The 27,409-nt window shown below is 59.5% G+C and overlaps 2 protein-coding genes across 3 annotated transcripts in view; both read left to right on the forward strand.

Annotated features, from left to right (window-relative positions):
- The window catches only part of STK11 (serine/threonine kinase 11), a 37,936-nt gene extending 11,501 nt beyond the window's left edge, over positions 1-26,435 (forward strand). The window contains exons 3-10 of one of the 2 annotated variants that reach the window (XM_064174957.1): positions 1,148-1,237; positions 2,752-2,884; positions 4,598-4,734; positions 5,747-5,874; positions 10,627-10,684; positions 19,451-19,644; positions 24,265-24,491; positions 26,116-26,435. In XM_064174957.1, the coding sequence (XP_064031027.1) occupies positions 1,148-1,237; positions 2,752-2,884; positions 4,598-4,734; positions 5,747-5,874; positions 10,627-10,684; positions 19,451-19,644; positions 24,265-24,473 (949 nt within the window). In that variant the 3' untranslated portion in view covers positions 24,474-24,491; positions 26,116-26,435. The remainder of the gene's footprint in view (positions 1-1,147; positions 1,238-2,751; positions 2,885-4,597; positions 4,735-5,746; positions 5,875-10,626; positions 10,685-19,450; positions 19,645-24,264; positions 24,492-26,115) is intronic. The other variant, XM_064174956.1, reaches the window with a different exon arrangement.
- A 29-nt stretch (positions 26,436-26,464) lies between these two features.
- ATP5F1D (ATP synthase F1 subunit delta) overlaps positions 26,465-27,409 on the forward strand; it is a 3,703-nt gene continuing 2,758 nt past the window's right edge. The window contains exon 1 of the mRNA XM_064174876.1: positions 26,465-26,477. Coding sequence (XP_064030946.1) covers positions 26,465-26,477 — 13 coding nt within the window. The remainder of the gene's footprint in view (positions 26,478-27,409) is intronic.

Raw genomic sequence — 27,409 nt, forward strand, 5'->3', positions numbered from 1 at the left:
CTGCTTTCCAGCTGCAGCCCTTCAGAAGTTGCCTCACTGAGTTGGGTGCTTTCATTAGCCCCAACGCTGCCACCAGAGGCAGGGCAGCTTCACACTCCTGTTCTGCAGCCTGCCCAGGCCCGCGGGGACTGCACTTCAGGCAGTGGCTGCTGGCAGGAGCTGAGCAGCTCAAGTGCTGGGAAAAGGAGCCCGAGAGAGACCTCCTGTGTCGGTAGCAGGAGATGACAGCTCACAGAGGGGCTGCAGGAGCTGCTCGGAGTGACAGATTCAGTCAGGGCTGGAAGGGACCACAAGGATCAGCCAGTCCCAAACCACAGACAGGGACACCTCACACCAGGTCAGGCTGTGCACAGCCTCAGCCAGCCTGGCCTCAGACACCTCCAGGGATGAGGCTTCCACCACCTCCCTGGGCAGCCCCTGCCAGGCTCTCACCACCCTCACACTGGAGAACTTCTTCCTCACCTCCAGGCTGACTCTGCCCATTCCCAGCTTTGTTCCACTCCCCCCAGCCCTATCACCACCTGACAGCCTAAAAAGTCCCTCCCCAGCTTTCCTGCATCCCTCTTCAGACACTGCAAGGCCACAAGAAGGTCTCCTTGGAGCCTTCTCCTCTCCGAGCTGCACAGCCCCAGCTGCCTCAGGCTCTGCTCACCCTCAGGAGGGGGGGACAGGCTCTGGGGGTCAGGAGGTGGGGAACAGGCCCAGCCTGCTCAGGTCCCTCTGCAGGGCTCTCCTGCTCTCTAACACATCAAGAGCTGCTCCCAGATTGGTGCCCTCTGCCCAGTCCCTGAGAGCCTGCAGCTCTCCTGCCCTTCCCCAGGCACCTCAGGGCAGCTCCTGTCCCATTTCTGTCGCTCTGCTGAGCTCTGCCCCTTCACTCCCCAGGAGTTCTCACCCTGGCTCGGGTCTGAGCATGGCCTGGCAGCTGGGCAGCAAGCAGCAGAGCCCTCTGGTGAGTTCTGTGCCTCCTCCTGTGAGCTGGTGGCTGCTTGGGAGGTGCAGCTCAGGCTGGGCTCTGCCTCTCCACCGCGTGGCTCCCAGCACTGCCTCTCTGCAGCTCCCAGCGGCACTGCAGGGAGGCTGCAGCCCTCGGCCAGGCTCTGCCTCGGGACATTGAGCCCTGCAGCTTCCTTGACTCGGCCTGCACGTATATGGTGATGGAGTACTGCGTGTGTGGGATGCAGGAGATGCTGGACAGTGTCCCAGAGAAGAGGTTTCCTGTCTTCCAGGCCCATGGGTGAGTGGTTTGGTTCCTTGGGCTGTGCTCTGCTCTCTGGAGTCGAGCAGCACATCCTGCCCTGTGCCTGGACAAGCAGAGCTGCTGCTGTGCTTCCATCCGTGGGGAAAGGTGGAAAGCTGAAGAAGCTGTGGCAGGGAAAGCCCTTGGAGCCTGGGAAGGAGCTCATCCTCCTGCTGACCCTCCTGTGGCTGCTGTCCCTTCCTGCCCTGCTCCTGCAGCTCTGCCCTCAGCGAGGGTGGAGGTGATGGAGGAGTGCCTTAAGGCTTGCCCTACCTAAAGGGAGGCAGGACACAGGGTTCAGTGCCAGGAGAGAGATGAGAGAGAGGAGAAGGCTTTGGGTGGGTTAGGGCTTGGCAGGGTCCAGCAGGATCTGTTAGCTTGCTTGGTGAGCAGGCAGAAGCTGGAGCCCTTTTCACCCTGCAGGCAGAGGTGGCTGAGAGCAGCAAACCTGGGCAGGGCTGGGGGCACCTGCAGCCTGTTCAGTTTGCTTCTGGGCTGGACCAAAGCCCTCTGAGCTTACAGACAGCTGCAGCAGGCACCTCAGGTGGGTATTATGGGATAAACTTGCATGCACAGCTTCACAGACTGCATCAGGTTGGAAGGGACCCTCCAAGGGCAGCTTGGCCAACCCCCTGCAGGCAGCAGGGACAGCTCCAACCAGAGAAGGCTGCACAGAGCCACACTCAGTCTGGTCTTGGATGTCTCCAGGGATGGCCTCAACCAGAGCCCAGGGCAGCCTGTGCCAGTCTCTGCCCACCCTACCTGTGCAGCACTTCCTCTTGGTGCCCAACCTAACCCTGCCCTGCTCCAGCTCCAAACCACTGCCCTCAGCCTGTCCTCACAGCCCCTCCTGGGCAGTCCCTCCCCAGCTTGCAGATATTTAAATGCACCTCTGAGCTCTCCCTGGAGCCTTCTCCAGGCTGCACAGCCCCAACTCTGCCAGCCTGTGCCCACAGCAGAGCTTCTGCAGCCCTCTCAGCATCTTGGTGGCCTCCTCTGGCCCCTCTCCAGCAGCTCCAGGTCCTTCTGTTGGGCCCCAGCCCTGCAGCTGAGCTGTCCCCAGGGCAGAGCAGAGGGGCAGGATCCTCTCTCTCCATCCCTGCCCACACTGCTTTGGCTCCAGCCCAGGCTGCCCTTGGCCTCCTGTGCTGCCAGTGCCCATGGCTGGCTCCTGCCCAGCTTCTGCCCCACCAGCACCCCCAGGTCCTTCTCTGCAGGGCTGCTCTCCACCTCCTCCCCCCCAGCCTGGCTTGGCACCGAGGGCTGCCCTGACCCAGCTGCAGGACCTTGCCCTGTGCCTTGCTGCCCCCCAGGAGTTCTCCTCAGCACCTCTGCAGCTCCCTCTGGCTGCTGCCCTCCTGCCCTCCAGCCTCATCAGCTGCACCACTCAGCTGGGTGCCAGCTGCAGCCCTGCTGAGGCTGCCTCAGCCTCTGTGTCCTCACAAGTGCCCTGTCCTGTGGTGGCAGTGCTATCCCTGACCCTTTCTTTTCCCTCTCAACTCTTCCTGCAGGTATTTCTGTCAGCTTATAGATGGCCTGGAATATCTGCACAGCCAAGGGATTGTCCACAAGGATATAAAACCTGGGAACCTGCTGCTGACAACCAATGGGACACTGAAAATCTCGGATTTAGGGGTGGCAGAGGTAGGTGAGGAGAGCAGGGGGGAGACAGGCAGGAGGTGCTGGGTTTGGGTCAGCTTCCTGCTGCCACGTGGAGCATTTGTGGTGCATTTTGGGCTCCTGGTCGAGTCTGTGCTCCAGAGGGACTCTGAGTGCTGTTGGTTAAACACTTGAGTTGGTACCAGCAGGCATAGAAACATCTGGGAAGAGGCTTAATGTGGCCTTGCAGAGTCTGAAGGGGGATGCAGGAGAGCTGGGGAGGGACTTTTTAGGCTGTCAGGTGGTGATAGGGCTGGGGGGAGTGGAACAGAGCTGGGAATGGGCAGAGTCAGCCTGGATGTGGGGAAGAAGTTCTCCAGCATGAGGGTGGTAAGAGCCTGGCAGGGGCTGCCCAGGGAGGTGGAGGAAGCCTCATCCCTGGAGGTGTTTGAGGCCAGGCTGGCTGAGGCTCTGCAGAGCCTGACCTGGTGTGAGGTGTCCCTGCCTGTGGCAGGGGTTTGGCACTGGCTGAGCCCTGTGATACCTTCCAGCCCTGAGTGCCATGGCCTGGTTGGGTGGGCAGGGCTGGGGGATAGGTTGGGCTGGATGAGCCTGGAGGTCTCTTCCAACCTGCTTGGTTCTGATTCCATGCTAGAGGAAAACATCAACCTTGGGCAAAGCCCAGAGGGTGGTGAGATGGTGGTGAGAGGCACAAGCCTCAGCCTCAGAGTCACTGAGGTTGGCAGAGCCCTCTGAGATCCAGTCCCTGCAGCAACCCAACCCCACCATGGGCACCAAACCCTGGCCCCGGGTGCCATGGCCACACCTTTCTTGCACACCTCCAGCCATGGGCACTCCACCTCCTCCCTGCCTCTGCCCATCCCTGACCACTCTTGCAGCAAAGAAGTTTTTCTTCAGCTCCAACTCAGCCCTGCCCTGGTGCAGCTTGAGGCCATTTCCTCTTGTCCTGCCACAAGAGACAAGAGCCCAACCCCCACCTCACTGCAGCCTCCTCTCAGGGAGCTGTAGAGAGCAAAGAGGTCTCCCCTCAGCCTCTTCTCCAGACTGAGCCATCTCAGCTCCCTCAGCTGCTCCTCCCCAGCTCTGTTGCCCTTTCTGGGCCTGCTGCAGCCTCACAGTGTCCTTGGACTGAGGGACCCAAAATCAACCCCAGGATTTGAAGTGTGCCCTGAAACCTAACCCTCCCCTGACACAACTTCAGGCCATTTCTTCTCATCCTAACACCTGAGACTAGGGGCAGAGAATCAGTTTGGTTGGAGCAGACCTCTAAGCTCATCAGGTCCAACACCAACCCTCACCCCCGTGGCCACCAAACCCTCCTGGCTAGGCTGGAGCTGTTGCTGTCGCTGTTGGCACACAGCTGCTGTGCTTGGTGGCACCACCTGGTGGGTGAGCAGGTGGCTGGCAGCAGAGTTGCCCCTTCCCACAGAATCACAGGAACATCCAGGTTGGATCCCTCTGGATCACCAAGTCCAACCTAGAGCCCTGCCTGCAGCCACCTCCCCAAGCACCGCAGCCAAACCACCCTGACCCACCTCTGGGGCTGGGGCTGGCACCTCCCTGGGCGGCTCACTCCAGTCCCTCACCACCCTCTCCCTGAAAAACCTTTTCCTAATGTCCAATCTGAGCCTCCCCAGCCTCAGCTTGAGGCCATTTTTGTCCTGGGGGGGTGAAACTTCTCCAGCAGAGCTTTGCCTGCGGAGAGCTGCGGAGCTGATCAGGTCCCCTCTGCCGCAGGCCTTGCATCCCTTCGCGGAGGACGACACCTGCAGGACCAGCCAGGGGTCGCCAGCATTCCAGCCCCCAGAGATTGCCAACGGCCTGGACACCTTCTCAGGCTTCAAAGTGGACATCTGGTCTGCAGGGGTCACACTGTGAGTGCCTGGGGAGCAGCCACCCAGCAGCTGCCAAGGGCAGAAGCAGCCCCCGGATGGCTCCGGCTGCTGCCGTCGCTGCTCAGGGGGTGTTGGTTCCTTCTTGGGGTGGTTTGGTGCTGCCCAAAGCAGTTGGGTTGGGAGGAGCAGGCTTTAGTCTGGGTGAGGGCCTCTCTGCCAGCCCTCCCTCAGCAGCTGAGCTGCACAGCTTCTGCACTCAGCAAACCCACAAATGCCTCAGGTGTTTCCTTTGAGGTTTGCTCCCTCCCTGCCAGGCTGCCAGGGAGGTGTCCCTTGGGTGGCTTTGGCTCAGGTGGAGCTGCTGAGTTCCAAGCAGCATTCCAGACATCATCCAGGGAGCAGGGGTTGCTTCCCTCCTCTGGGACACCTGCAGTCACCCAAGAACTCCTCCACCCTGGATGGGGCTGGATGTGGCTCTGGGCAACCTGATCCAGTGTGAGGTGTCCTTGCCCATGGCAGAGGAGTTGGAACTGGATGGTCCTTAGGGATCCCCAGTCTAACCTTCTCCAGCTGGCACAGCTATGGGACAGACACAAATGCCAGTGCTGGGGCTCTGACTGGAGATCACAGAATGGGCTGGCTTGAAGGGGACCCCCAGAGGTCATCCAGTCCTTGGGGGGTCCCTTCCAGCCCTGACAGTTGTATGATTCTGACCTTCTCCAACTGACACAGCTATGGGACAGACACAGATGCCAGAGCTGGGGCTCCAGTTGGAGATGCCAGAATGAGCTGGATTAGGTTGGAAGAGACCTCCAGAGGTCATCCAGGCTTTAGGGATCCCCTTCCAACCCTGTCAGTTGTATGATTCCAGCTGCCATAGCTGTGGGACAGACACAGATGCCAGGGCTGGGGTTGCAGTTGGAGATGCCAGAATGGGCTGGCTTGGGAAGGACCTCCAGAGGTCATCCAGTCCCTGGGGGGGGGGTCCCTGCCAATTCTGTGACTCTTTGTGCTTCTCCCCCTTACACAGCTTCTCCTGCTGCCCCCACAGGTACAACATCACCACGGGGCTGTACCCCTTCGAGGGGGACAACATCTACAAGCTGTTTGAGAACATTGGCAAGGGAGACTACAGCATCCCCGAGGACTGTGGGCCGCCGCTCTCCGACCTGCTGCGCGGTGAGTGCCCAGCAGCAGAGCTGGCACCCAGCAGGCAGCCCCTGTGGCCAGGAGGGACAGTGGCAGCCTCAGGGGGCACCAAGGAAAGTGTGGCCAGCAGGGCTGGGGAGGGTCTTCCCTGCCTCTGCTCTGCCCTACTGAGGGCACACCTGGAATGCTGTGCCCAGCTTGGGGCTGCCCAGTTGGAGAGGGACAGGGAACTGCTGGGGAGAGTCCAACAGAGGCTGCAAAGGTAGTGAAGGGTCTGGAACATCTCTGCTGGGGAGGAAGGCTGAGAGACTTGGGGCTGAGTAGTGTGGAGAGGAGAAGGCTGAGAGGGCATCTGAGCAGTGGCTATAAAGAGCTGAGGGGTGGGTGGCAAGAAGGTGCCAGGCTCTGTTTGGTGGTGCCCAGTGATAGGAGAGGGAACAATGGACACAAACTGGAGCCTGGGAGCCTCAACAGGAGGAGAAGCTTGGGAGAAGGAGCAGTCTGAGGGGTGATGAGGATGATGAAGGGTCTGGAATACCTCTGCTGTGAAGGAGGACTGAGTCTCGGGCTGGTTAGTCTGGAGAGAAGGCTGAGAGGGGACTTCAGGAATGCCTCTAAGTATCTAAGGGGTGGGTGGCAAGAGGTAGGTGCCAGGCTCTGCTTGGTGGTGCCCAGTGGTAGGAGAAGCAGCAGCAAGTACAAGCTGGAGGAGATCTCATCCATGCTGGTCAGTAGTGGAAGGGTGAGTGGCAGGAGGCTGGGCCCAGGCTTCTCTGGCTGCCAGGTGGAGCACAAAAAGTTCCCTCTCAACAGGAGGAGAAGCTCCTTTGGTGTGAGGGTGCTGGAGGCCTGCAGCAGGCTGCCCAGAGAGGTTGTGGAGTCTCTTCTGGAGCCTTCCAAGCCCCATCTGGATGTGTTCTGTGTGCCCTGCCCTGGGTGATGCTGCTCTGCTGGGGGGGGGTTTGGACTCTATCTCCAGAGGTCACTTCCAACCCCTACCATGCTGTAATTCCAAGAGTGCCATGTGCAGATGCTGCCAATGCTCAGCTTGCTGTGGAGAGCTGCTCCTGCAAGTGTTCTGTGAGGCCAGAGGGTGCTGGTAGGAAGGGAGGTTGTGCTTAGGAGCCTTGGGAAGCTTTGGGAGGTCTCTGATTCTGCTGCTTGCCTGAGCTGCACCAAACCCTGCAGGGCTTTGAGCTTGAAATTGGTTCTTAGAGATTCATAGAATGGGTTGGGTTGGAAGGGAGCTTAGACATCAGCCAGTGCCAACCTCCCTGCCATGGGGCAGGGACAGCTCCCACCAGCCCCAGGCTGCCCAAAGCCTCATCCAGCCTGGCCTTGAACACCTCCAGGGAGGTTGTGGAGCACAGAAGCACAGAATGGGATCTTTGATCCATTGTGCTTCTGTGCTCCACAACCTCCCTGGGCAACCTTTGCCAGCCTCTCCCCACCCTCCCTCTCAACCATTTCTTCCTCCTCTCCACTCTCTCCCTTCTCACATTATGCTCCTGCTCTTCTGAGAAGCTTTTAGACCCAGAGACACAAACCACACGAGGTGAGAGCTCAGATTGACCTCCCAGCATCGATTCAGGCTTTGCAGATGAGAAACCTCCATTAAATTCCTTGCCTAAGTTCTCTCTAATGTGGAATTCTGAGTGCTCAGCTCCTCCTCTCCCTCCTCACCACCCTCTGCTCTTGTCCCATTTGTCTGCTTCTCTTCCCCTCAGATTTAGAGCTGTTGGAGCAGACTTTCTGGTGCCCACTTCTCACAGCTGGGCTGTGCTGGAAGCAGCAGTGGCACTTTTCTGGCTGCCAGGGGAGAGAGTTGTGGCTTTCATTGGGTTGTTTTTACTTCTTCCTGCCACTTAGAGCCACAGTTTGAGGTTGAACAGTGTCTGCTTGGGGCAGGGCAGCACTTGGGCTGTCTGGAGCAGCCAGCTTGGTGGTATGGCAGCAGATGGGGAAGTGATTCCAGCCTCTGGGAGACCCTAAGCAGAGCTCCTGCTGCTCCACTGGCAGGGAGACAGAGCAGTGATGCTCTCCTGGCCCTCCCCTCCTCCTGGCCCGGCTGGGGTTGGGGTGGGTTGGACTCGATCACCAAAGGTCCCTTCCAGCCCCTGCCAGTCTCTGATTCCCCTCCTGTCCCCAGCTCTGCTGTCCACACGAGGAGGGGCCTGTGCTGTGTCCTCTGCCTGGTCCCACTGCTGCTGCAGTCTGTGGCCAGCCCAAAGCGTTCCCTGGCTGCAGCTTTGCCTCTGGCTGCCCTTTGGCTGCCAGCTGCTGCCAGGCTGGAGCGGGTCCCCTGCAGCTGCCGCCGGTGGCCTCACTGGGTGCCAGGTGGCAGCAGGTGGTGCTGTCTGGCCAAGCTCTGCCTCTGCTGCTGCTGCTGCCGCCACCGACCAGGCTCCCTGCAGCACCCTGCTGCCGCGGGGGGGGGGACAGATCCCTCCCACTGCCTTCTCTCTGCTGGGAGACTCTTTGAGCTCCTCTGGCCCTGTGCCCGTTAGAGAATCACAGAACGGCTTAGGGTGGAAGGAGCTCAAAGCTCAGCTGCTAGAGCAGGTCACTCAAGGCCTCATCCAGCCTGGTCCTGAACACCTCCAGGGAGGCTGTGGAGCACAGGAGCACAGAATGGGATCTTTGATCACTTTGATCACTGCCAGCCCCTGCCTGCTCTCCCTGCCCTGCCCCAGGGACCCAGCAGCTCCCCTCTGGCAGCTCAGCACTGCCAGCCCCTGCCTGCCCTCCCTGCCCTGCCCCAGGGAGCCATGCCCTGAGCTGCAGCTGCTGGTGGAGCTCTGGATGCTGGCTCAGAGCACAGCTGGTTTTGTGAGCTTGGGAATTGCCCAAGTGCAGTAAATTCCCTGCTCCCTCCTTCCAGCCTGGCCTGCAGCCTCCTAAGCACCCAGCAGGACCCATTTGAGGCTGGTAGAAGCCTCTCAGCTGCACTTAGTGGTGCCCCCCGGGGAAAGCAAACAGTTGTTCCTCTGCTGCTGGCCTGAGGATGTTTTTGCCTCTGCCTCCTGTGAGCAGAACTCCCTTTTCAGCTCCCTTTCCACCTCCTCTCTGAGACCTGCAGCCCAAATTCCCTGTTTTCCCTTGGGAAGAGAGCAGCCTCCTGCCTGATGGCCTCTGTCCATCTCTCACAGCCTGAGCTGGCTCCTTCCTCCTGGCCACTCTTTTGTCTTTGTGTTTGGGCAGCAGAGATGCAGTTGGTAAGCAGCAGAGCTTGTGCTGGGGAGAGATGTCTGTGCCTGCCCACTTAGTCCTTGCTTCCAGGGTGGTGGGAAGCACAAAGGGCTCCTTTAATCGTCCTCCCTCCACCCCTCCTCTTGTCAGGCACCTGTTAGGCACTGACAGCTGCCCCACAACCTCCTGATCTTCTCCTTGCTTGGCCCCCACACACATTTTTCCAGCAGCTGGAGGACAGAATGGACCTGAGATAGAATCACAGAATGGGTTAGGTTGGAAGGGAGCTCAAAGCTCAGCCAGTTCCAACCTTCCTGCCACAGGCAGGGACAGCTCCCACTGGAACAGGTCACTCAAGGCCTCATCCAGCCTGGTGCTGAACACCTCCCTGGGCAACCTCTGCCAGGCTCTCACCACCCTCAACCTGTGCCAGCTGCAGGAGGAGGGAGCTGAGCCCTGTGCTGGTGACACTGTGTAGCTATGGTGACAAAACCTCAACACTTTCCAGTTCCTGCTTCTCCTCCAGCTGCGTTTCCTGCTCAGCTTCTTGCTCCTTCTGCAGCAGGTCGAGGCTGAAGCCAGGACCTGTGGCTAGACCTCAGCAGTGGCTCCCTGATGCCTTCCTGCTGGCAGCACAGAGCCCTCCAGCTCAGCCTCTTTGGCCTCTCTGTCTCTCCTCCAAGCCTCCTGAAGCTTTTGTTCTGCCTTGCTGAGCTGAGGCTGCTGCAAAGTGTTTGTTTCCTCCTGGGCTCTGCATGCTGTGGTGACCACAGCAGTGGGGTGGGGAGGCAGGCACCAGAAGACACTTTGTGGCTCTCTTGCTCCTCTGCTGGCTGCTTCCCACCCTGGGTTTGTCTCTCTTCAACCTCTCCAGCTTGGGGTTGTTGGGGTGGTTTTTTTTGCCCCTTTTTTCTCTGCTCCTCTTTCCAGCAGGAGCAGTTTAGAGGACTTAAAGCTTCTGTGGCCTTTGGCTTGCAAAGAGGCTCACAGGGCTCTGTGTTCCCATGGATTAGTTGGGCTGCTGCTGCTCCTCTGTTTGTCTCCCTAATCAGGGATGAAGCTTTATTTAGAGTCTTCAGTGAGGGATGGGAGAAGGACCAGTGCTGGTCTGGGATCTGTGTTGCAGGCTCCAAAGATGTGTGCCAGTGGGGGAGCATTTCTAGAGGGGGCTCACAGGATGGGTTGGGATGGAAGGGACTTGGGCAGGGCACAGCTCAGATCAGCACAGAGTGCTCAGGGCCTCATCCTGCCTGGTCCTGAACACCTCCAGGGAGGTTGTGGAGCACAGAATGGGATCAAAGATCCACAACCTCCCTGGGCAAGCCTGTGCCAAGCTCTCCCCACCCCTCACTCCAAACAGTTTCTGCCTCCTCTCTGCTCTCACTCTCCCTTCTTCCACATCAAAGCCATTGTCCCTTACCCTGGCACTCCCGGAGGTGGAGGCCCCCAGGGAGCTGGTGCAGGCTCCCCAAGCTGCCCATACCACAATTGAGGGAGGGTAAAAGGGGTGGGGGGGAAGGTGTGGAGTTTGCTGCTTGCTCCCCTCAGCCTGCCTGGGAGCAGTTTGCTCACACCTGGACTTCTCCTTTGCAGGGATGCTTGAGTATGACCCAGCCAAGAGGTTCTCAATACAGCAGATCAGGCAGCACAGGTGAGTCCTCAGCTGCTTCCTCTCCTGCCCTTTCTGCTCCTGATGCCAGTGTGCCTGTGCAGTGCTCTCAACCCATTCCTCCTCCTGACAGCTGACACATGGAGCCATGGAGTCAGGCAGGCTGGCAGAGAGCTCCAAGCTAAAACAGCCCAGCCCTGCCCAGTCACCAGCCCATGGCACTCAGTGCCCAGCCAGGCTTGGCCTCAACACCTCCAGCCATGGGCACTGCACCACCTCCTTGGGCAGCCCATTCCAATGCCAATCACTCTCTCTGCCAGGAACCTCCTCCTAGCATCCAGCCTGACCCTGCCCTGGCACAGCTTGAGCCTGGGTCCCTTCCTTCTGTCCCTGGCTGCCTGGCAGCAGAGCCCAAGCCCACCTGGCCACAGCCTCCCTGCAGGCAGCTGCAGGCAGCAATGAGCTCTGCCCTGAGCCTCCTCTGCTGCAGGCTGCACCCCCCCAGCTCCCTCAGCCTCTCCTCACAGGGCTGTGCTCCAGGCCCCTCCCCAGCCTTGCTGCCCTTCTCCAAACACCTTCCAGCACCTCAGCATCTCTCTTGAATGGAGGAGCCCAGAGCTGGACACAGCACTGCAGGGGTGGCCTGAGCAGTGCTGAGCACAGGGGCACAAGAACCTCCCTTGTCCTGCTGCCCACACTGCTCCTGAGCCAGCCCAGGATGCCATTGGCTCTGCTGCCCACCTGGGCACTGCTGCCTCCTCTGCAGCTCCTCTCTCCCACCACCCCCAGGGCCCTCTGGATGCCTTCCTGTGGCCCTGCTGTGGCAGGGGTGGGGTTGGACTGGCTGATCTCTGGAGGTCCCTTCCAAGCCCTCTGTGTCAGCAGCAGAGCAGGACTCCCTTTAAGCAGGGTTCCTGAGCTGGGCCTGCTGAGGGCTGCCTTAGCTGAGTGTTTTTGGCCAGCCTGGTGACAGCAGCAGCCCTGGGGAGTGGCTCCATGTGGGGGCAGCCTGTGCAGAAGCATTCCAGGACAAGAGGAATTGGTTTTGCCCCTTTCTCTTTCATGTCAAACCCTTCCCTCCTCCATATCCTCCCCCTTTATCCTCACCAGTGCCAGATGGGGGGGCTGGGGGGGGGAGGGGGCAAGGCCTCATTATCTCTGAAGGGGTTTTTGTTTGAGCACTCAGCCTTGGAGCAGAGATTTCCTGGGCGGGGGAAAGGACAAGAACAAAAAGCATCCTGAGGAGGCTGCAGGAGCTTTATCTGCTGCTTGGGTAGGAAGAGCTTCTGGGGACACAGCAGAGCTGCCTGCTGGGCTGCAGCTGCTGGGCACAGCTCCTGCCTGCAGCCTTGCCCAGAGAGCTTTGGAGCTCTGGGCATGCAGGGTGCTGCCCACGGGGCACACCTCAAATCCTGGAGTCACTTCTGGGTCCCTCGCTCCAAGGAGGACATTGAGGGGATGGAGCAGGTCCAGGGAAGGGCAACAGGGCTTGAGAAGGGTCTGGAGAGCAGGGCTGGGGAGGAGCAGCTGAGGGAGCTGGGGGTGAGGAGTGTGCAGCAGAGGAGGCTGAGGGAGACCTCATTGCTCTCTGCAGCTCCCTGAGAGGAGGCTGCAGCTGGGGGGGTTTGGGCTCTGCTGCCTGGGATCAGGGGATAGGAGAGGAAATGGTCTGAGATTGTGCCAGGGCAGGGTTAGGTTGCAGCTGAGGAACGATTTCTTTGCTGCCAGAGTGGTCAGGGATGGGCAGAGGCTGCCCAGGGTGGTGGTGGAGTGCCCATGCCTGGAGGTGTTGAAGAAAGCTGTGCCCATGGCACTTGGGGCCAGGGTTTGGTGCCCACGGTGGGGTTGGGCTGAAGGTTGGCCTGGATGCCCTTAGCCTCTTCCCACCCAAACCACTCCATGGCTCTGTTCCACCAGTGAGAGCTCCACACAGAGCTAAGCTTCCAAGCAGCAGCTCCTGCTGTCACTGCCTGCCCTGCCCTCTGCTGCTCTCCCCCAGACTGAAGTGGTTGTGCCCATCCCAGCTGGTGCTGAGCAGTGGGCAGCAAACCTGGCAGGAGCTGAGCCTGTGCAGTAGGTTTGCAGCAAGTGCTGAAGGCTTTGGTTTGCTCCCAGTGCCATGGGCCCAGAGGCTGCCCCTCGGGCTGGGGCAGTGGTAGGTGGCTCCATGAGCCTCTGCCCCAGGTGCCCACCTCTCTGCCTGCTCCTCTGCTCCTCCCAGGTGGCAGTGAGGGCTTGCATCAGCTCTGCCCGGCCGGCGGCAGGAAGCTCCCTGCCGAGAGCCTGCCTGTGGCTGCAGAGCAGGAGGAACTGCAGCACATGGCTGGGCTGCAGAGCAGAGCCAAAGCTCCCAGGCCCCCACTGGGCACAGCCTGCACACCCACTGGGCACAGCCTGCCCCTCTCTGCCTGGCCCTGGCGACGAGAGGAGCTGGAGGAAGCCTCCCCCTGCAAAGGCAGGAGCAGTTTCAGGGCTCAGGCTGTGGTTAGTTTGCTGTGAGCTTAGCCAGTGCTGCCTGCCAGGCTTTGCTCCCCTCTAATTGCCTCCTTCCTCCTGCTGTGGCATCCCCATAATTGCATCAGGGCCGGCAGAGCTGCCAGCCCTGGGCTCTGCCTCTCTCTGGCCACCCCCTGGCTGTGCTGGAGAGCCCAGGAGCCTTTCTGCTGGGCTGCTTTAAATAGCAGAGAAGCTTCTGCTCCTCTGCTGAGCCTGACCCTGATTGCTGGGATGGATTTGGGCTTTTTTGCTTCTAGAGCTGAGCAAAGCCTTGGGAAGGAGAGCAGGAAGCAGTTTGGATGCTGCTTGGAAGGGGTTTGGGAAGCATTTGAGTCAGAAAGGATCTGGTTTCTAGAATCCTGGGATTTGGAGAGAGGCACAGTAAGAGGCAGTGATGGGTTTGGGGCTCTGCATTTCTGCCACCAAATCCTGGGCTGCAGCCAGAGCAATGTGGGCAGCAGGGGCAAGAGAATCCTAGAGTCAGGCAGGGTTGGAAGGGATCACAAGGAGCAGGCAGTGCCAACCCTTGCCATGCCCAGGGACACCCTACCCTAGAGCAGGCTGCACACAGCCTCAGCCAGCCTGGCCTCAAACACCTCCAGCCATGGGGCCTCAACCACCTCCCTGGGCAACCCCTGCCAGGCTCTCACCACTCTCCTGCTATAGAACCTCCTCACCTCCAGCTTTGCTCCATCCCCCCCACTCCTGGCACTCCCTGGCAGACTCAAAAGTCCCTCCCCAGCTTTTTTTGTAGCCCCCTTCAGATCCTGGCAGGCCACAAGAAGGTCACCTGGGAGCCTCCTCTGCTCCAGCCTGCACAGCCCCAACTCTTTCAGTCTGTGCTGCCAGGAGGATGCTCAGTGAGCTGCAGCAGCTCTGCTGTGTGCATCCTCCTGGCCCTGCTCTGGACACTCTCCAGCATCTCCACATCCCTCTTGTCCCAGGGGCTCCAGAGCTGGATGCAGGACTCCAGGTGGGGTCTCAGCAGAGCAGAGGGGCAGAATCCCCTCCCTGGCCCTGCTGGCCACACTGCTCCTGCTGAAGCCCAGGCTCTGCTTGGCTTTATGGCACTGCCCAGCCTGGATTGGTGCTTGGCATTGCCTTGACCCAGCTGCAGGACCTTGCCCTTGGTCCTGAGCTTGGCTTGTGCCCACCTCTGCAGCCTGCCCAGCTCCCTCTGGCTGGATCCTGCCCTGCAGCCTGGCTGCTGCAGCACACAGCTTGGTGTGGGCAGCAAACTTCCTGCAGGAAGGCTGCAGAGAGACTTTTGCTGAGGGTGTCTGAGCCAGGCCAAGGGGGAATGGTTTGGAGCTGAGGCAGAGCAGGGTTAGAGTGGAGCTGAGCAAGAACTTGGGCAGGGTGAGGGTGAGGAGAGGCTGGCACAGGCTGCCCAGGCAGGTTGTGGAGCACAGAATGTGATCTGTGGAGATGCTCAAGGCCAGGTTGGATGGGAGCCTGTGGCAGAGGGTTTGGCACTGAATGATCTTGAAGACCTTTTTGGGGTCTTTTAGGGCTCAAAGGGAGGGTGGGGAGAGGTTGGCACAGGTTTGCCCAGGGAGGTTGTGGAGCACAGAAGCACAGAATGGGATCTTTGATCCCATTCTGTGCTTCTGTGCTCCACAACCTCCCTGGAGATGTTCAAGGTCAGCTTGGATGAGGCCCTGAGCACTCTGGTGAGAGGTGTCCCTGCCCTGCCTGATCTTTCAGATCCCTTCCAGCCCAACCCACTCTCTACCTCCCATTCCTGCACTCCAGCAGGAGGAAGATAAATCCTCCTCTTTGCTTTCAGAGGCTTTTCATCCCCACTCCATCCCAACAGCTCAACCCCACCAGCTGCAAACTGCCCTGGGTCAAATCCCTGTCAGCTGCAGAGGTTAGGAGCTGCCAGGAGCTGACCCTGGCATCCCAATGAGACCTGCTCTTCCCAGCAGGATCTGGGGGACAGGAAAAGTGACACTTGGGAGTTCACCCCTGTGAATATTACTCTCTTCGTGGTGGTTGTTGTTCTCCACTCCTGGGGCTGGGAAGCAGTGAAGAGAAGGCTGCCAAGAGCCAAAGAGTTTGCAACCTGCTCCCTGTAGGTTATTCCCCAGCCCCTCTCTGCCCTGGGCTGGTTGCTGAAAGCTTTAATGCTCCTGCACTGCATTTTGTAACTCATTCACTGACCCTGCTGCAGCACTTGGAAGTGATGAAGTGGATGCAGAATTCTACCTCTGTCCCCTGTTGCCAAGGCAACCATTCCTGCTGCTGCCTTCCCCACCAGTGTCACACTTCATTTCTTCACTCAGAGCCACGGCTGCAAGAGTTTGGAGCAAGAGAGGGAAGCCAATTCCCACCTTTTAGCAGTGCCAGCTGCAAATCAACCTGCTGGGCCTCTCCTCATGTCCCAAGGGACTTCTCTGCCACCTTCCAGAGCGCTCTGGATGAAGCCAGAGACCTCCCAGGAGCTGAGGCAGGGAACTGTTGGGTGCTCTGCTCTGCTGCCCCAGCTTTGGCTGTCAAACCCTTTGGGTCTCTCACTACAAGGAGGATGTTTGAGGTGCTGGGAAACATAGAATGGGTTGGGTTGGAAGGGAGCTCAAAGCTCAGCCAGTTCCAACCTCCTGTCCCCACAAGGGACTCATCCTGAACACCTCCAGGGAGGTTGTGGAGCACAGAAGCACCCAATGTGATCAAAGATCACATTGGGTGCTTCTGTGCTCCACAACCTCCCTGAGCAAACCTGTGCCAGGCTCTCACCACCCTCAACCTGTGCCAGTGTCAGCTTGGAGCCCTTACAGCTCAAGGAAGACAGAGACTCCTTCACACCCAGGGCTGCCTGGCAGCAGGGCAAGGATCTGCAGCTTGGCAGCTGCTTTCAGGGCAGGGGGGGGGATTTTGCCAGGCAGAGAGGCAGCAAAGGGAAAGATTTGTGCCCTGCAATGGGTTGGGAGTGAGCTGGGAGCCTTGGGAAGCTGCAGCTGTGCTTAACTCAGCCTTATTTTCCCCTTGCTGCTAGCAGAGCTTGAAAAGAGCCAAGTGCTGACTTCTGATGGCACATTCAGGCTTGGAAGCTGCAAACCAGATGGGTTCATTAAGCATCAATCAGCTCAGATTCCCTTTTTCTTCCTCCCCACCCCCCTCAGTTCTTGACCCTCACTCTCTTATCTCCCTGTGGATGGTAGCATCCTGCCTGGCCACCAGCAGCACCACAAATGAATCCTTGTGCCACTCAGCTCTGCAGCTCCTCTGCTTCACAGGACTTCTCCAGGAGCTGCAAAGCAGTGAGAAATGATCCCCCACAGCTGCTCCCTTCCCTCCCTTCTGCTTCACAGGGCTGGCAGGAGTGGCTGAGAAATGTTTCACCAGGCCAGGGAGGGATCTGCCTCTTCCTGGCATGTTCTGGGCACTGAGGGGGGTGGTGGTGGATTGCTTTTAGGATCTGCACTTGAGATCTGAGTCTCTTCTCTCTGGGTGATAGGGCAGCAGGTGAGTGGCTGCTTGGGGTCAGCTGAGCTGGCTCAGGAAGCCTCAAACTGGGAGTGAGTGGTGCAGTCTGACAGCTCTGCTCCAACCCCCCCTGGGGCTCAGGGGCAGTGTGGGATGTGCTGAGGATGCCCTGTGGGAGAGGAGCTGCTCTCTGCCTTAGTGGCCAAAAGTGCCTTGGGACAGCTGAGGAGGGATGGAGCAGAGTGGTCCTCATCTGAGCAGCAAAGCTTCACTAAGAGACTCCTTGAATGGCTTGGAAAGGACCTTAACGGTCATGGAAGGTGATGAAAGGGGTTGGAGCTCCACAACCTCTCTGGGCAACCTGTGCCAGCCTCTCCCCACCCTCTGTGATCTCTTCTGCTTGGAGGGCTGAGGGAGCTTGGGGGTGCTCAGCCTGGAGAAGAGGAGGCTGCAGGGAGACCTTAGAGCTGCCTGCCAGTGCCTGGAGGGGCTGCAAGGAGGCTGCAGAGGAACTGCTCCTGAAGGCCAAGGGACAGGACCAGAGGCAGGGACACCTCCCACCAGCACAGGCTGCTCAGGGCCTCATCCAGCCTGGCCTTGAACACCTCCAGGGAGGTTGTGGAGCACAGAAGCACAGAATGGGATCAAAGATCACCTGGGCTGACCTCTGCCAGCCTCTCCGCACCCTCTGTGATCCCATTCTGTACTTCTATGATCCACAACCTCCCTGGGCAGCCTGTGCCAGCCTCTCCCCACCCTTTCTGATCCCATTCTGTGCCTCTGTGATCCACAACCTCCCTGGGCCACCCTCTGCCAATCTCTCCTCACCACCATTCCTTTCCCCTGCTCCCAATTTCAGTCTCCCAGCATCCAGCAGCAGAATATTTGTCTCTGCTGGAAAATTGCTTGCCAGGAAATTCTTTGCTCCTCCCCTCCAGAGCTGCTTGAGGCTCCTTCTAAGAGGTCTTTTGATTTTTTTAGGGTTGTTTTTTTTCTTCTTCTTCCTTTCCCCCCCCTCCCCTCCTTAGAACTTCAATGAATTTCTCTTCTCACTCTCCAGCCTCATTTCCATCCATGCATATGCAAAGGTTTGAAACCCACCACCCCCAGAGGATGGAATCATCCCTGACTGGAGTGCAGTGATTCAGGTTTTTGCTGTTAATAAACCAAAACCCAACCTGGGGTTTTATTTTTCCTCACTCTGCTGATTAAGTAGGACAGGAGGCAAAAGGCAGAGCTGAAAGGCAGCAAAATACAAACACAGGTTGGGTTGGAGCCTTCCAGGCTTTGTGCCCTTCCAGTCCTTCTCCTGCTGCCAGCTGTTCTGGTCTCACTTGGCCTGTGCCCTTCTCCTGAGCTCCTTCATTTGGGTCCCTCTGGCTCCAGTCTTCCTCCACCTCCTGGCAGAAACCTCTGGTGGCTGATTTGGCTTTGGGGTTCTGGGCAGGATGATGCTGGCAGAAGTTGGTCCTTAGAGCATCGTGGAGTGGGTTGGGTTGGAAGGGACCTCAAGGCCTCATCCAGCCTGGAATTGAAGCCCTCCAGGGAGGTTGTGGAGCACAGAAGCACAGAATGGGATCTTTGATCCCATTCTGTGCTTCTGTGCTCCACAACCTCCATGGCAAACCTGTGCCAGCCTCTGCCCACCCTCCCCCTCAGCAATTTCATCCTCCTCTCTACTCTCCCTCTGGACACAGCACTCAAGGGGTGGCCTGAGCAGTGCTGAGCACAGGGGCACAAGAACCTCCCTGGTCCTGCTGCCCACACTGCTCCTGAGCCAGCCCAGGATGCCATTGGCTCTGCTGCCCACCTGGGCACTGCTGCCTCCTCTGCAGCTGCTCCCTCCCACCACCCCCAGGGCCCTCTCTGCCTGCCTGCTCTCAGCCACTCTGGCCCCAGCCTGGAGCTGCTTGGGGTTGTTGTGGCCAAAGTGCAGAACCTGCCCTTGACCTTGCTCAGTCTCATCCCCTTGGCCTCTGCCCACCCATGCAGCCTGGCCAGGTCCCTCTGCAGGGCTCTGCTCCCCTCCAGCAGCTCCACACTGCCCCTAGCTTGGTGCCAGCTGCAAACTTACTGCTGCTGGACTCAGTCCCTCTGCTCCAGACCATCAGTAAAGATGTTGGCCAGGTCTGTGCCCAGCACTGCTCCCTGGGGCACAGCTCTGGTGCCAGCTGCATGTGGCTCCTTTCACCACCACTCTCTGGGCCCCTTTTTCCCCTTCTGCTCATCTCCTCCCTCCTTTTTCCTGGGTAGTTTCCTTACAGTGCCACTGGGTTTGAGGTCTCCTGTCAGAGTGGAGCAGAATGACAATTCCAGCTCCTCTGGCTGGGGGGGGGAGTCCAAGCCCTGCTTCCTGAGCTGGCTTTGGAGCTGGGGTGATGAGAAGCAGATGGCCCAGGGCTGAAGAGCTCCCTGTGGCAGGCCCTTGCTGCTGGCTGGCAGCCAGGAGCCGCTGGATGCCTCTGCAGGCGCGGGGGGGGGGTCGAGCAGTCCCTGTCCCATCAGGCTTGTTGGGGCCGAGAAGTCAACCCCTCGGGGGGGGGACAACTTCAGATCTGCCTCTGCTTTCGAGGGGCCTCTGCAGAGGCTGGGAAGTTGCCTCCCAGAGCAGCAGCTTCTGGAGTCCAAAGGAGGCTGCTGAAAGCTTTGAGCTGCCTCCTGCGGTGGCAGCCTCCGGGGGTGCCCTTTGTGCAGGAGAGTGGCACCTGCCTGGCCGGGAGCAGAGCTGCTCTGAGGCTCTCCCTGCGGCGGCTGCTGCGCAGGGGGCAGCAGGAGCAGGTCCCAGGGGCAGGGCTGGGGGAGGCTGAGGCCAGCGGTAGGTGCAGAGCTGAGCAGCTGGGGGGGAGGCTGTGCTGATGGGCTCTGCCCTCGGGCTCCTTGCAGCTGGTTCCGGAAGAAGCACGCCCAGGCCGAGGCGCTGGTGCCCATCCCCCCCAGCCCCGAGAGCAAGGACCGGTGGAGGAGCATGACGGCGGTGCCTTATCTGGAAGACCTGCACGGCTACAACGAGGAGGAGGAGGAGGACTTGTATGACATTGAAGATGATATCATCTACACTCAGGACTTCACAGTACCAGGTAGGAGAGGATGATGCTGGGGGGAGGGAGCTGGGAAGGGAAGAGGTTTTTGGGGCTTTTTCTTGTTGCTGTCTGGGATGGTTTGGGAGTTTCCTGCCCCCAGCACACACTTAGGAGGTCACCCAGGCTGGAAGTGAAGGATTGAAGAGGTTCAACCTCAGCACAAGGAGGAACTTCTTGACTGGAAGGGTCCCAGAGCCTGGCACAGGCTGCCCAGAGAGGTTGTGGAGTCTCCTCGTGTGGAGCCTTTCCAGGCCTGTCTGGATGTGTTCTGTGTGCCCTGAGCTAGCTTGGATGGTGCTGCTCTGGCAGGGGTTGGAGATCATCCCCTGCAGTGATGGATCAGCCTCTGCTTGGTCCTCAGCCCCTGCTGGGGCTGCTGGATCAGTCTTTGGTCCTCAGCCCCTGCTGGGGCTGCTGGATCAGTCTTTGGTCCTCAGCCCCTGCTGGGGCTGCTGGATTAGTCTCTGCTTGACTCTCCAGCAGCTCCCAGGACTAGTTAAGACTCTTAAGCTGAGGCTGTTAACCAAAGAAGGGGTAAGAGGGCCTGGTGAGGTGGGACTTGGAGGTTCAGTGTCTGTGATGGGCAGAAGAGCATCAGTGTTGGCAAGCTCCTGGGGGGAAGGAGGGTGAGGAAGAGGAGGAGGAGCCCAGAATGGCCTCAGCCTGCTGGAGTGGGTTGGGGAAGGAGCTCTGTGAAGGAGGTGGAGGATAAAGGCCAAAGTTTTTTGATCCTCCTCTCCCAGAGCCTTCCTGCAGGATCCTTTTGAACTCACTCAGCTCCCTCTGAGTTTTGCATCTCCAGCAGTGACGCCAGAGGGAGATCAGAGTGTGCAGCACCTGGTGAGGAGTCAGCTCAGCCCTGGCCCTGCTGGGCAGCCAGAGCAGGAGAGCAAATGAGTCACGGGCTGGGAGTGGGTGTTTGCTCTGGGGGGGGGAGAGGGAACCTCATTAAATCTTCTACCTTCTTCAGAGCCAGAAGGGGCTTGGAGAATGTGCTCGTGTTTGAAAGGAGTTATTTAAAGCTGCAGAGGAGCTCTGAATGCTCCCAGCCCCTGCCTAAGTGCCTGCTAAACAGCTCAGCCGAGGGAAGTGCTGAGGAGGGGAGAAAGGCTGCTGCGGATGGAGCTCACCGCGGAGCAGCCTTCCCAGCAGCGTCTTGCTGCTGCCTTTTGTTGCTGCCGCTCCCATTCAGCAGGCTCTGCTCGGCGCTTTGCTTCCCCTGCTTTTTAACCCCTTCCTCCACTGCAGCCCAGGCCTGCTGAGGCACCACCCTGCTGGGGGGGGGTTGGGTCCTTCCCTTCGTTTTCAGGCAGGGGAGCAGAGGATGGAGCTGGAGGGGGGAGAATGAGCTGAGGAATGGGGCTGGGGCTGGGAGGAGAATGAAAGTGGAGCTGGAGGAAGGATGGAGCAGGTGCTGGAGTGAGGAGAATGAGGCTGGGACTGGAGCAAGAATGGAGAATGGAGCTGGAGAGGCAGGAGCAGGGGCAGGAGAGCAGGAGGCTGGATTAGGGGCAGGAGGCTGGAGGGCAGGGGTAGGAGAGCAGAAGGATGGAGAGCAGGAGGCAGGGGCAGGAGAGCAGGAGGATGGAGAGCAGGAGGCAGGATCGGGGCAGGAGAGCAGGAGGATGGAGAGCAGGAGGCAGGGGCAGGAGAGCAGAAGGATGGAGAGCAGGGGCAGGAGAGCAGGAAGCTGGAGCAGGAGCTGGAGCATCCCTGGCTGTGTCTCACGTGTTGCCTGCTCGTGTCTGCCAACCACAGCAGCTCAAGAAGCTCTTCCTGCTCTGCTCTGGAGGCTTCTGAGCGCCGCAGCCAGCTGGAGGCAGCGGGAGGGGGCGGCAGTGCCCAGCGCCGCCTGCTCCTGCTCGCCTCTCCCTCGGCTCTTCCCCTCCTGCCTGGTGGCTTCCTTGGGTCGGGGGTTGTAGGTGTCATTTTTTTGGGTGTTTCTTTTTAATCCCTTTGTATTTTTAGCCCTCTGCAGCTGGTGCTGGCGGGGGTGGGGCTGGGGCTGCCTGCACAGAGCCGGGCTGGGTCAGCGGCTGCCGTGTGGGCAGGCAGTTGCCAAGGCTCCAGCCCAGGCTGGGCTTTTGTTCTCATTAATTCTGAACGTCAGCAAAGTGTCAGTGGTGAGAGGGAGGTAAAATTAGCTCCCTCCTCAGGTCCAGAGACAGGCCTCAGGGACTCTGCTTTGGAGGCAGGGTGGGATGGGGAGGGAAGGGAGAGGGAATCATAGAACCATAGAATCAGGCAGGGTTGGAAGGGAGCACAAGGAGCAGGCAGTGCCAACCCCTGCCATGCCCAGGGACACCCTACCCTAGAGCAGGCTGCACACAGCCTCAGCCAGCCTGGCCTCAAACACCTCCAGCCATGGGGCCTCAACCACCTCCCTGGGCAACCCCTGCCAGGCTCTCACCACTCTCCTGCTCAACAACTTCCCCCTCACCTCCAGCCTCACTCTCCCCACCTCCAGCTTTGCTCCATCCCCCCCCCAGGCCTGGCACTCCCTGACAGCCTCAAAAGTCCCTCCCCAGCTTTTTTGCAGGGGCTGGAGAGAGGAGGGAAGAGAATGAAACTGGGGCTGGAGGAAGGATAGAGCAGGTGCTGGAAGGAGAGGAGGATGAGGCTGGGGTGGGTTGGGGTTGGTTGGAGTTGGGGCTGGGGGGAGTTGGGGCTGGGGGGTTTGGGGTTCGTTTTTCTTCACCTCCTCTCCAGTCAGAAATGTGCATTGCCTTGGCCTGAGCTCAGCTGAGGGAGGGGGAGGATGAGTGCTCAGCTCTGCTGGCACTTGGGGTTATTTGAGGCTCTGCAGGATAGAACAGTTGGGATGGAGGAGAAAAGAGGAGGGGGAGGGGGGAAGGCTGGATTTGGGTCTGGGATGCAGCAGGGATGTGCTGCTCTGCTCAGAGTCCCTGGGGAGAGCTCTGGCCCAGAAGCAGCTCAGGGATGTGTCCTCTCTTCTGGAGGGAGCTCTCAGCTCTGCCTAGCAAGTCTGACCCCCCCTAGCTGAAGGGATGCACAGCAGGTCCCTGAGGAGCCTCTGGCCTTGCCAGTCGTGTTCAGCAGGTGTATGAGGTGCCACCAGACCTCCAGGTGCCTGCACCCTGGGCTGAGCTGTGCCAGGACCTGGGGCTGTGCTCCCAGGGAGGTGCAAGGCTGGAAAGCTCCTCCCAGAGAGCCCAGGGGGACCTGCCCTGTGAGAGCCGTGCAGGATGGGGCAGAGAGGGCAGGAACCCACAGTGATGCCAGGGCAGGATGTGACAGTACAGAGGAGAGCACAGGGCCCAGGTGAGCCTTGGTGCCCTCCTGCAGAGCAGAAGCAGCTTTCCCACCAGAGAATCATGGAGTGGTAGGGGTTGGAAGTGACCTCTGGAGGTCATCCAGTCCAACCTCCCTGCCAGAGCAGCACCACCCAGGGCAGGGCTTGCCACTCGGCCTTGGCAGAGCAGCCAGAGCTGAGCATCCTTTGCAGCTCCCTGCTCATCCTCCAGCTCCACTCCCCCCCAGCCCTCTGACTCATCATGGGGGCCCTGGAGCATGACGTTCCTGCTGGAGGGAAATTGCCTCGCCTGGATCCGGTGGGGAGGGGGAGGCTGGGGGGGGGCACAGGGAACCTGGTGAGTCCTTCCCCACCCCTCCTGCATCCGGCCCAGGGGGGGCACAGCGTTGGCAACCCAGCAGGAGCTCTGCTGTGTCCCCTTTCTGCTCCGGGGGAGGTCCTCTGTCAGCACCCCCCAGCAGCCACTGGCTGTGGTCTGAGCCCTGCCCAGCCGTGCCAGGGGCAGTGCCTCTGGCAGTGCCTCTGCTGTGCTGACTCACCCCCAGCTGCCCTCGGCAGGGACTGCTGCCAGACTCTGCTCTCCGCTGGGTGCCCCCCAGGGGGGGCAGTGACATGGCTGAGCTGCCCAGGCAGGCTGTGCCCACCCCCTGCCTGCCCCTGCAGCTGGTGGGGCAGAGCTTGGGGTGGGGGAATCCTGATCCCTGGAGGTGCTCAGGAAACAGCTGGGTGTGAGGAGCAGTTGGGAGAGGCTGAGGGCCCTGGGGGTGCTTGGTCTGGAGAGGAGGAGGCTGGAAGGGGATTTAATCAGTGCTTATCAATGGCTGAGGGCTGGGGGTCAGAAGAGGGGGGTCAGGAGAGGGGGGACAGGCTGGCCCCACGTGAGGAGGGTCCCCAGCCCCACATCATCCCCGTGGCCTCCTCTGCACCAACTCCAACACAGGCTCACAGGATGCCAGGGGCTGGGAGGGTACCCAGAGAGGCTTGGAAGGGGTACCCAGAGAGGGTTGGAAGGGGCACCCAAAGAAGAGTTGGAAGGGCACCCAGAGAGGGTCAAAAGGAGGGTCCAAAGAGGGCTGGAAGGGGAGCCAAAGAGGGTCAGAGGGGGCACCCATTTAGGGTTGGAAAGGGCACTCAAAGAGGGTTAGAAGGGGAGCCAAAGAAGGTCAGAAGGCACCCAAAGAGGGCTGGAAGGGCACCCAAAGAGGGCTGGAAGGGCACCCACAGAGATCATGGAGTCCAGCCCCCACCACTCCCATGTCCTGTACGCTTTGGGTGCTGGGTGGCTTGGGGGCGATCCCTTCCCCTTGGTGTGCTCCTTCCTCACCATCCCCTTTCCCTTGCAGGACAGGTGCCTGAGGAGGAGGCAGGGCAGAACGGGCAGAGCCGCGGCAGGGCACTGCCCAAAGCTGTCTGCATGAACGGGACGGAGCCAGGGCAGCTGAGCAGCAAATCCAAGGCGGAGCGGAGGGCGAGCGCCTCCTCCAACCCCTCCCGCAAAGCCTGCTCTGCCAGCAGCAAGATCCGCAAGCTCTCCACCTGCAAGCAGCAGTGAGCCCCCCCTGCCACACAGGTACCCAGCTCCTCTGCCCACCACAGAGAGGGGGGACACTCAGAGTGTGGGTCTGGGGGGACACACACACATCTGAGCCTGCAGCGGCGATAGGGAGCTCAGAGGAGGGAGTTTGGCTTGAAGGGAGCTGGGAGGGAGGGTGGGGAGAGGCTGGCACAGGTTTGCCCGGGGAGGTCGTGGAGCACAGAAGCACAGAATGGGATCAAAGATCTTCTGTGCTCCACAACCTCCCTGGAGGTGCTCAGGATCAGGCTGGATGAGGTCTTGAGCTCGTTGGAGAGAAGGAAGAAGTTGTGGAGGGGGAGGTTAGGGAGAGGCTGGCACAGGTTTTGCCCAGGGAGGTCGTGGAGCACAGAAGCACAAAGATCCCATTCTGTGCTCCACAGCCTCCCTGGAGGTGCTCAAGGCCAGGTTGGAAGGGACTCTGTGGCTGCCATCCCCAGACCCCTTGGCCAGGTCGCTGCCATCCCCAGACCCCTTGGCCAGGTCTCTGCCATCCCCAGACCCCTTGGCCAGGTCTCTGCCACCCCTCCAGCCCCTTGCCCGGGTCGCTGCCCCCCCTCCAGCCCCTCGGAGGACGGTGAAGGAAAGCTAAGGGCTCTGCTCGCTGCTTCCTCCTCCTCCTCCTCCTTCCGGCGCAGGCTGCCGCTCGCTGCCCGCCCCTCATTCATCCCGCAGCCAGCACTGACTCATGCTCAGCGCTCATCCGCCCCCGGCCCGGGCTCCGCGTCACGGCCGCCGGCAGGGGCTGAGCGCTGCTATCGCTTTGGATCACGACCGAGCTCGGCGCTGGGGAGGGCACCAGAAATGAAAGCCTCTGCCCCCCCCGCGGCTCCCGGACCCCTGCGCTGGCAGCTTCCAGCTCTAATTCATGCCTGGCACTGAGTCACCTGGGCTGGGACTTGAGTGACTTGGGCACAGCCACCTCGGGTCCGGGCGCTGCGGGGGGGCTGGCCCCGGGGGGCTGCGGTGGTCTCCCATGAGGAGCTGTGGGGGGCTCCCACAAGAGGCTGTGGGGGGCTTCCTGGAGGTGCCGTGGGGGGATGCTCCGAGGGGCTCCAGGGGGCTCCTCTTGCACCTCCTCTCTTTGGGGCCTCACGCTGGGGCTGCAGGGCGAGGGTCCTTGCAGGGCGAGGGTCCTTGCAGGATGGCCAAGGCTGGTTGGGTTGCTGGCTCCATTCCTTCTGCTCTGCCAGCTGGGTGGTTGAGGTGGGAAGCCCCAACTCTGCCTCCCCTCCCCACTGCTTAGGCATCACCTTAAAACCTTTGGAATGGGAGAATCCTTTGGGATGGGACAGTCCTTGAGCCCAGGACCTTCCTTGTCTGTGTTCTCTCCCTGGGGGTTTTGCTTCCCGGTTCCAGGGACATAGTAAAGGTGACCTGGCCGGGGGGGGGGGGGGTGCCAGCCAAGCCCCCGACACACACACATGCCCCCAGGGCCGCAGCAGCATCCCCCCCCCCCCCGAGCCTTTCTCCCTCCTGCCTGCACAGCCTGGAGCAGGAAGCCACCTGCCCGTGGTGGCAGCAGGGGCCAGGAGCAAAGCTGGCACTTGCCTCTCCCCTTCAGTTTGGCACCAGCCCCCCCCCCCCGCCCCCCTAACTCTTCTTTCTTTTCTTCCCCAAGCAGCACCCCAGGGCCTGGGCCAGCCTGTGCCCCCCCCCGCCTCACCCCATCCCTGCCCCTCTCCTGGGACTGGACTGTGCTGGAGATCCAAGCCAAGAGACCAGAGGAGACCAACCAAGGACCTGTCTGTGTGTGCCCCCCACACCTCCCTCCTGTTCCCTGCAGCCCCCCCCGGCCCCCCCCCCGCCTCCAACCAGCTCCAGGATCCAGAAGCTGCCTGTGGCCAGACCCCACTCAACCACCTGGGAAGATGAAATAAACCTCCAGCTGCAGCTGCTGCTCCTTCCTCTTCCTCCCTCCCCTCACTCTTTGCCAATCAAGACACTGATTGCTGGTTTTAATTTCAACGATGGGATGGGAATGTGGGGGGGGGGGGGAGGGGAGGGAGACGACCTGGGGGGGGTGGGGAGGAAGGGAGGGCGGCAGGCCCCAGCTGGGTATGTGTGCCCCCCGCCCCCGCCCCGCGTAGTTGTGCGAAGCCATTGCCCTGCACTTTATGGTCTGACTACTGCGAGAGAGGAGATCTATTTTCTGCTTCTGTTGGGGGAGGGGAGGGCGGGGGGGGGGGGGGGGGGGCGGGCAGGGAGTTGGTTTCTATTTTGCAGTACCTTTAGAGGTTTCCTACACCTTGTGGATGTGTTTCAAAGAATAAAAGAAAAGAGGAAAGAAAAAGGAAAAAAAAACAAAACTAAACTGAAACGCAGCCAAAAAAAACCCAACCCCAGCCCCGGGGCAGCGAAACGGCAGCGAGAGAGAGCCGGGAGGGGGCGAGGGAGGGGAGTGGGAGTGGGAGTGGGGGGGGGGGGGGGGGAGGGGGAAGAGGCTGCGTGGGCTTCACCTTTTTTTTTTTCTCCTTATTTCCTTTTTTTTGGCCTTTTTCCTTTTTTTTTTTCCCCTTTTTTTCCCTTTTTTTTGGTGGGTTTTTTTCCTCTTTTTTCTTTTCCTTTTTTTCCTTCTCCTTTTTTCCTTTTTTTCTCTTTTGCCTTTGTTTTGCCTTTTTGCCTTTTATTTACTTTTTTTCTTATTGCCTTTTTTTGCCTTTTTTTCCTTTTTTCTTTTTTCTTTTTTTTTCCTTTTTCCTTTTTTTTGCCCTTTTTTTCCTTTTTTTTTTTTTTTTTTTTTTTTTTTTTTTTTTTTTTTTTTTTTTTTTTTTTTTTTTTTTTTTTTTTTTTTGTTTTTTTTTTTTTTTGTTTTTTTTTTTTTTGCCCTTTTTTCCTTTTTTTTATTTTTTTTTTTTTTTGTTTTTTTTTTTTTTTTGTTTTTTTTTTTTTTTTTGCTTTTTTTTTTTTTTTTT

Source organism: Pogoniulus pusillus, chromosome 41, assembly GCF_015220805.1.
Source record: "Pogoniulus pusillus isolate bPogPus1 chromosome 41, bPogPus1.pri, whole genome shotgun sequence".
NCBI lineage: Eukaryota > Metazoa > Chordata > Aves > Piciformes > Lybiidae > Pogoniulus > Pogoniulus pusillus.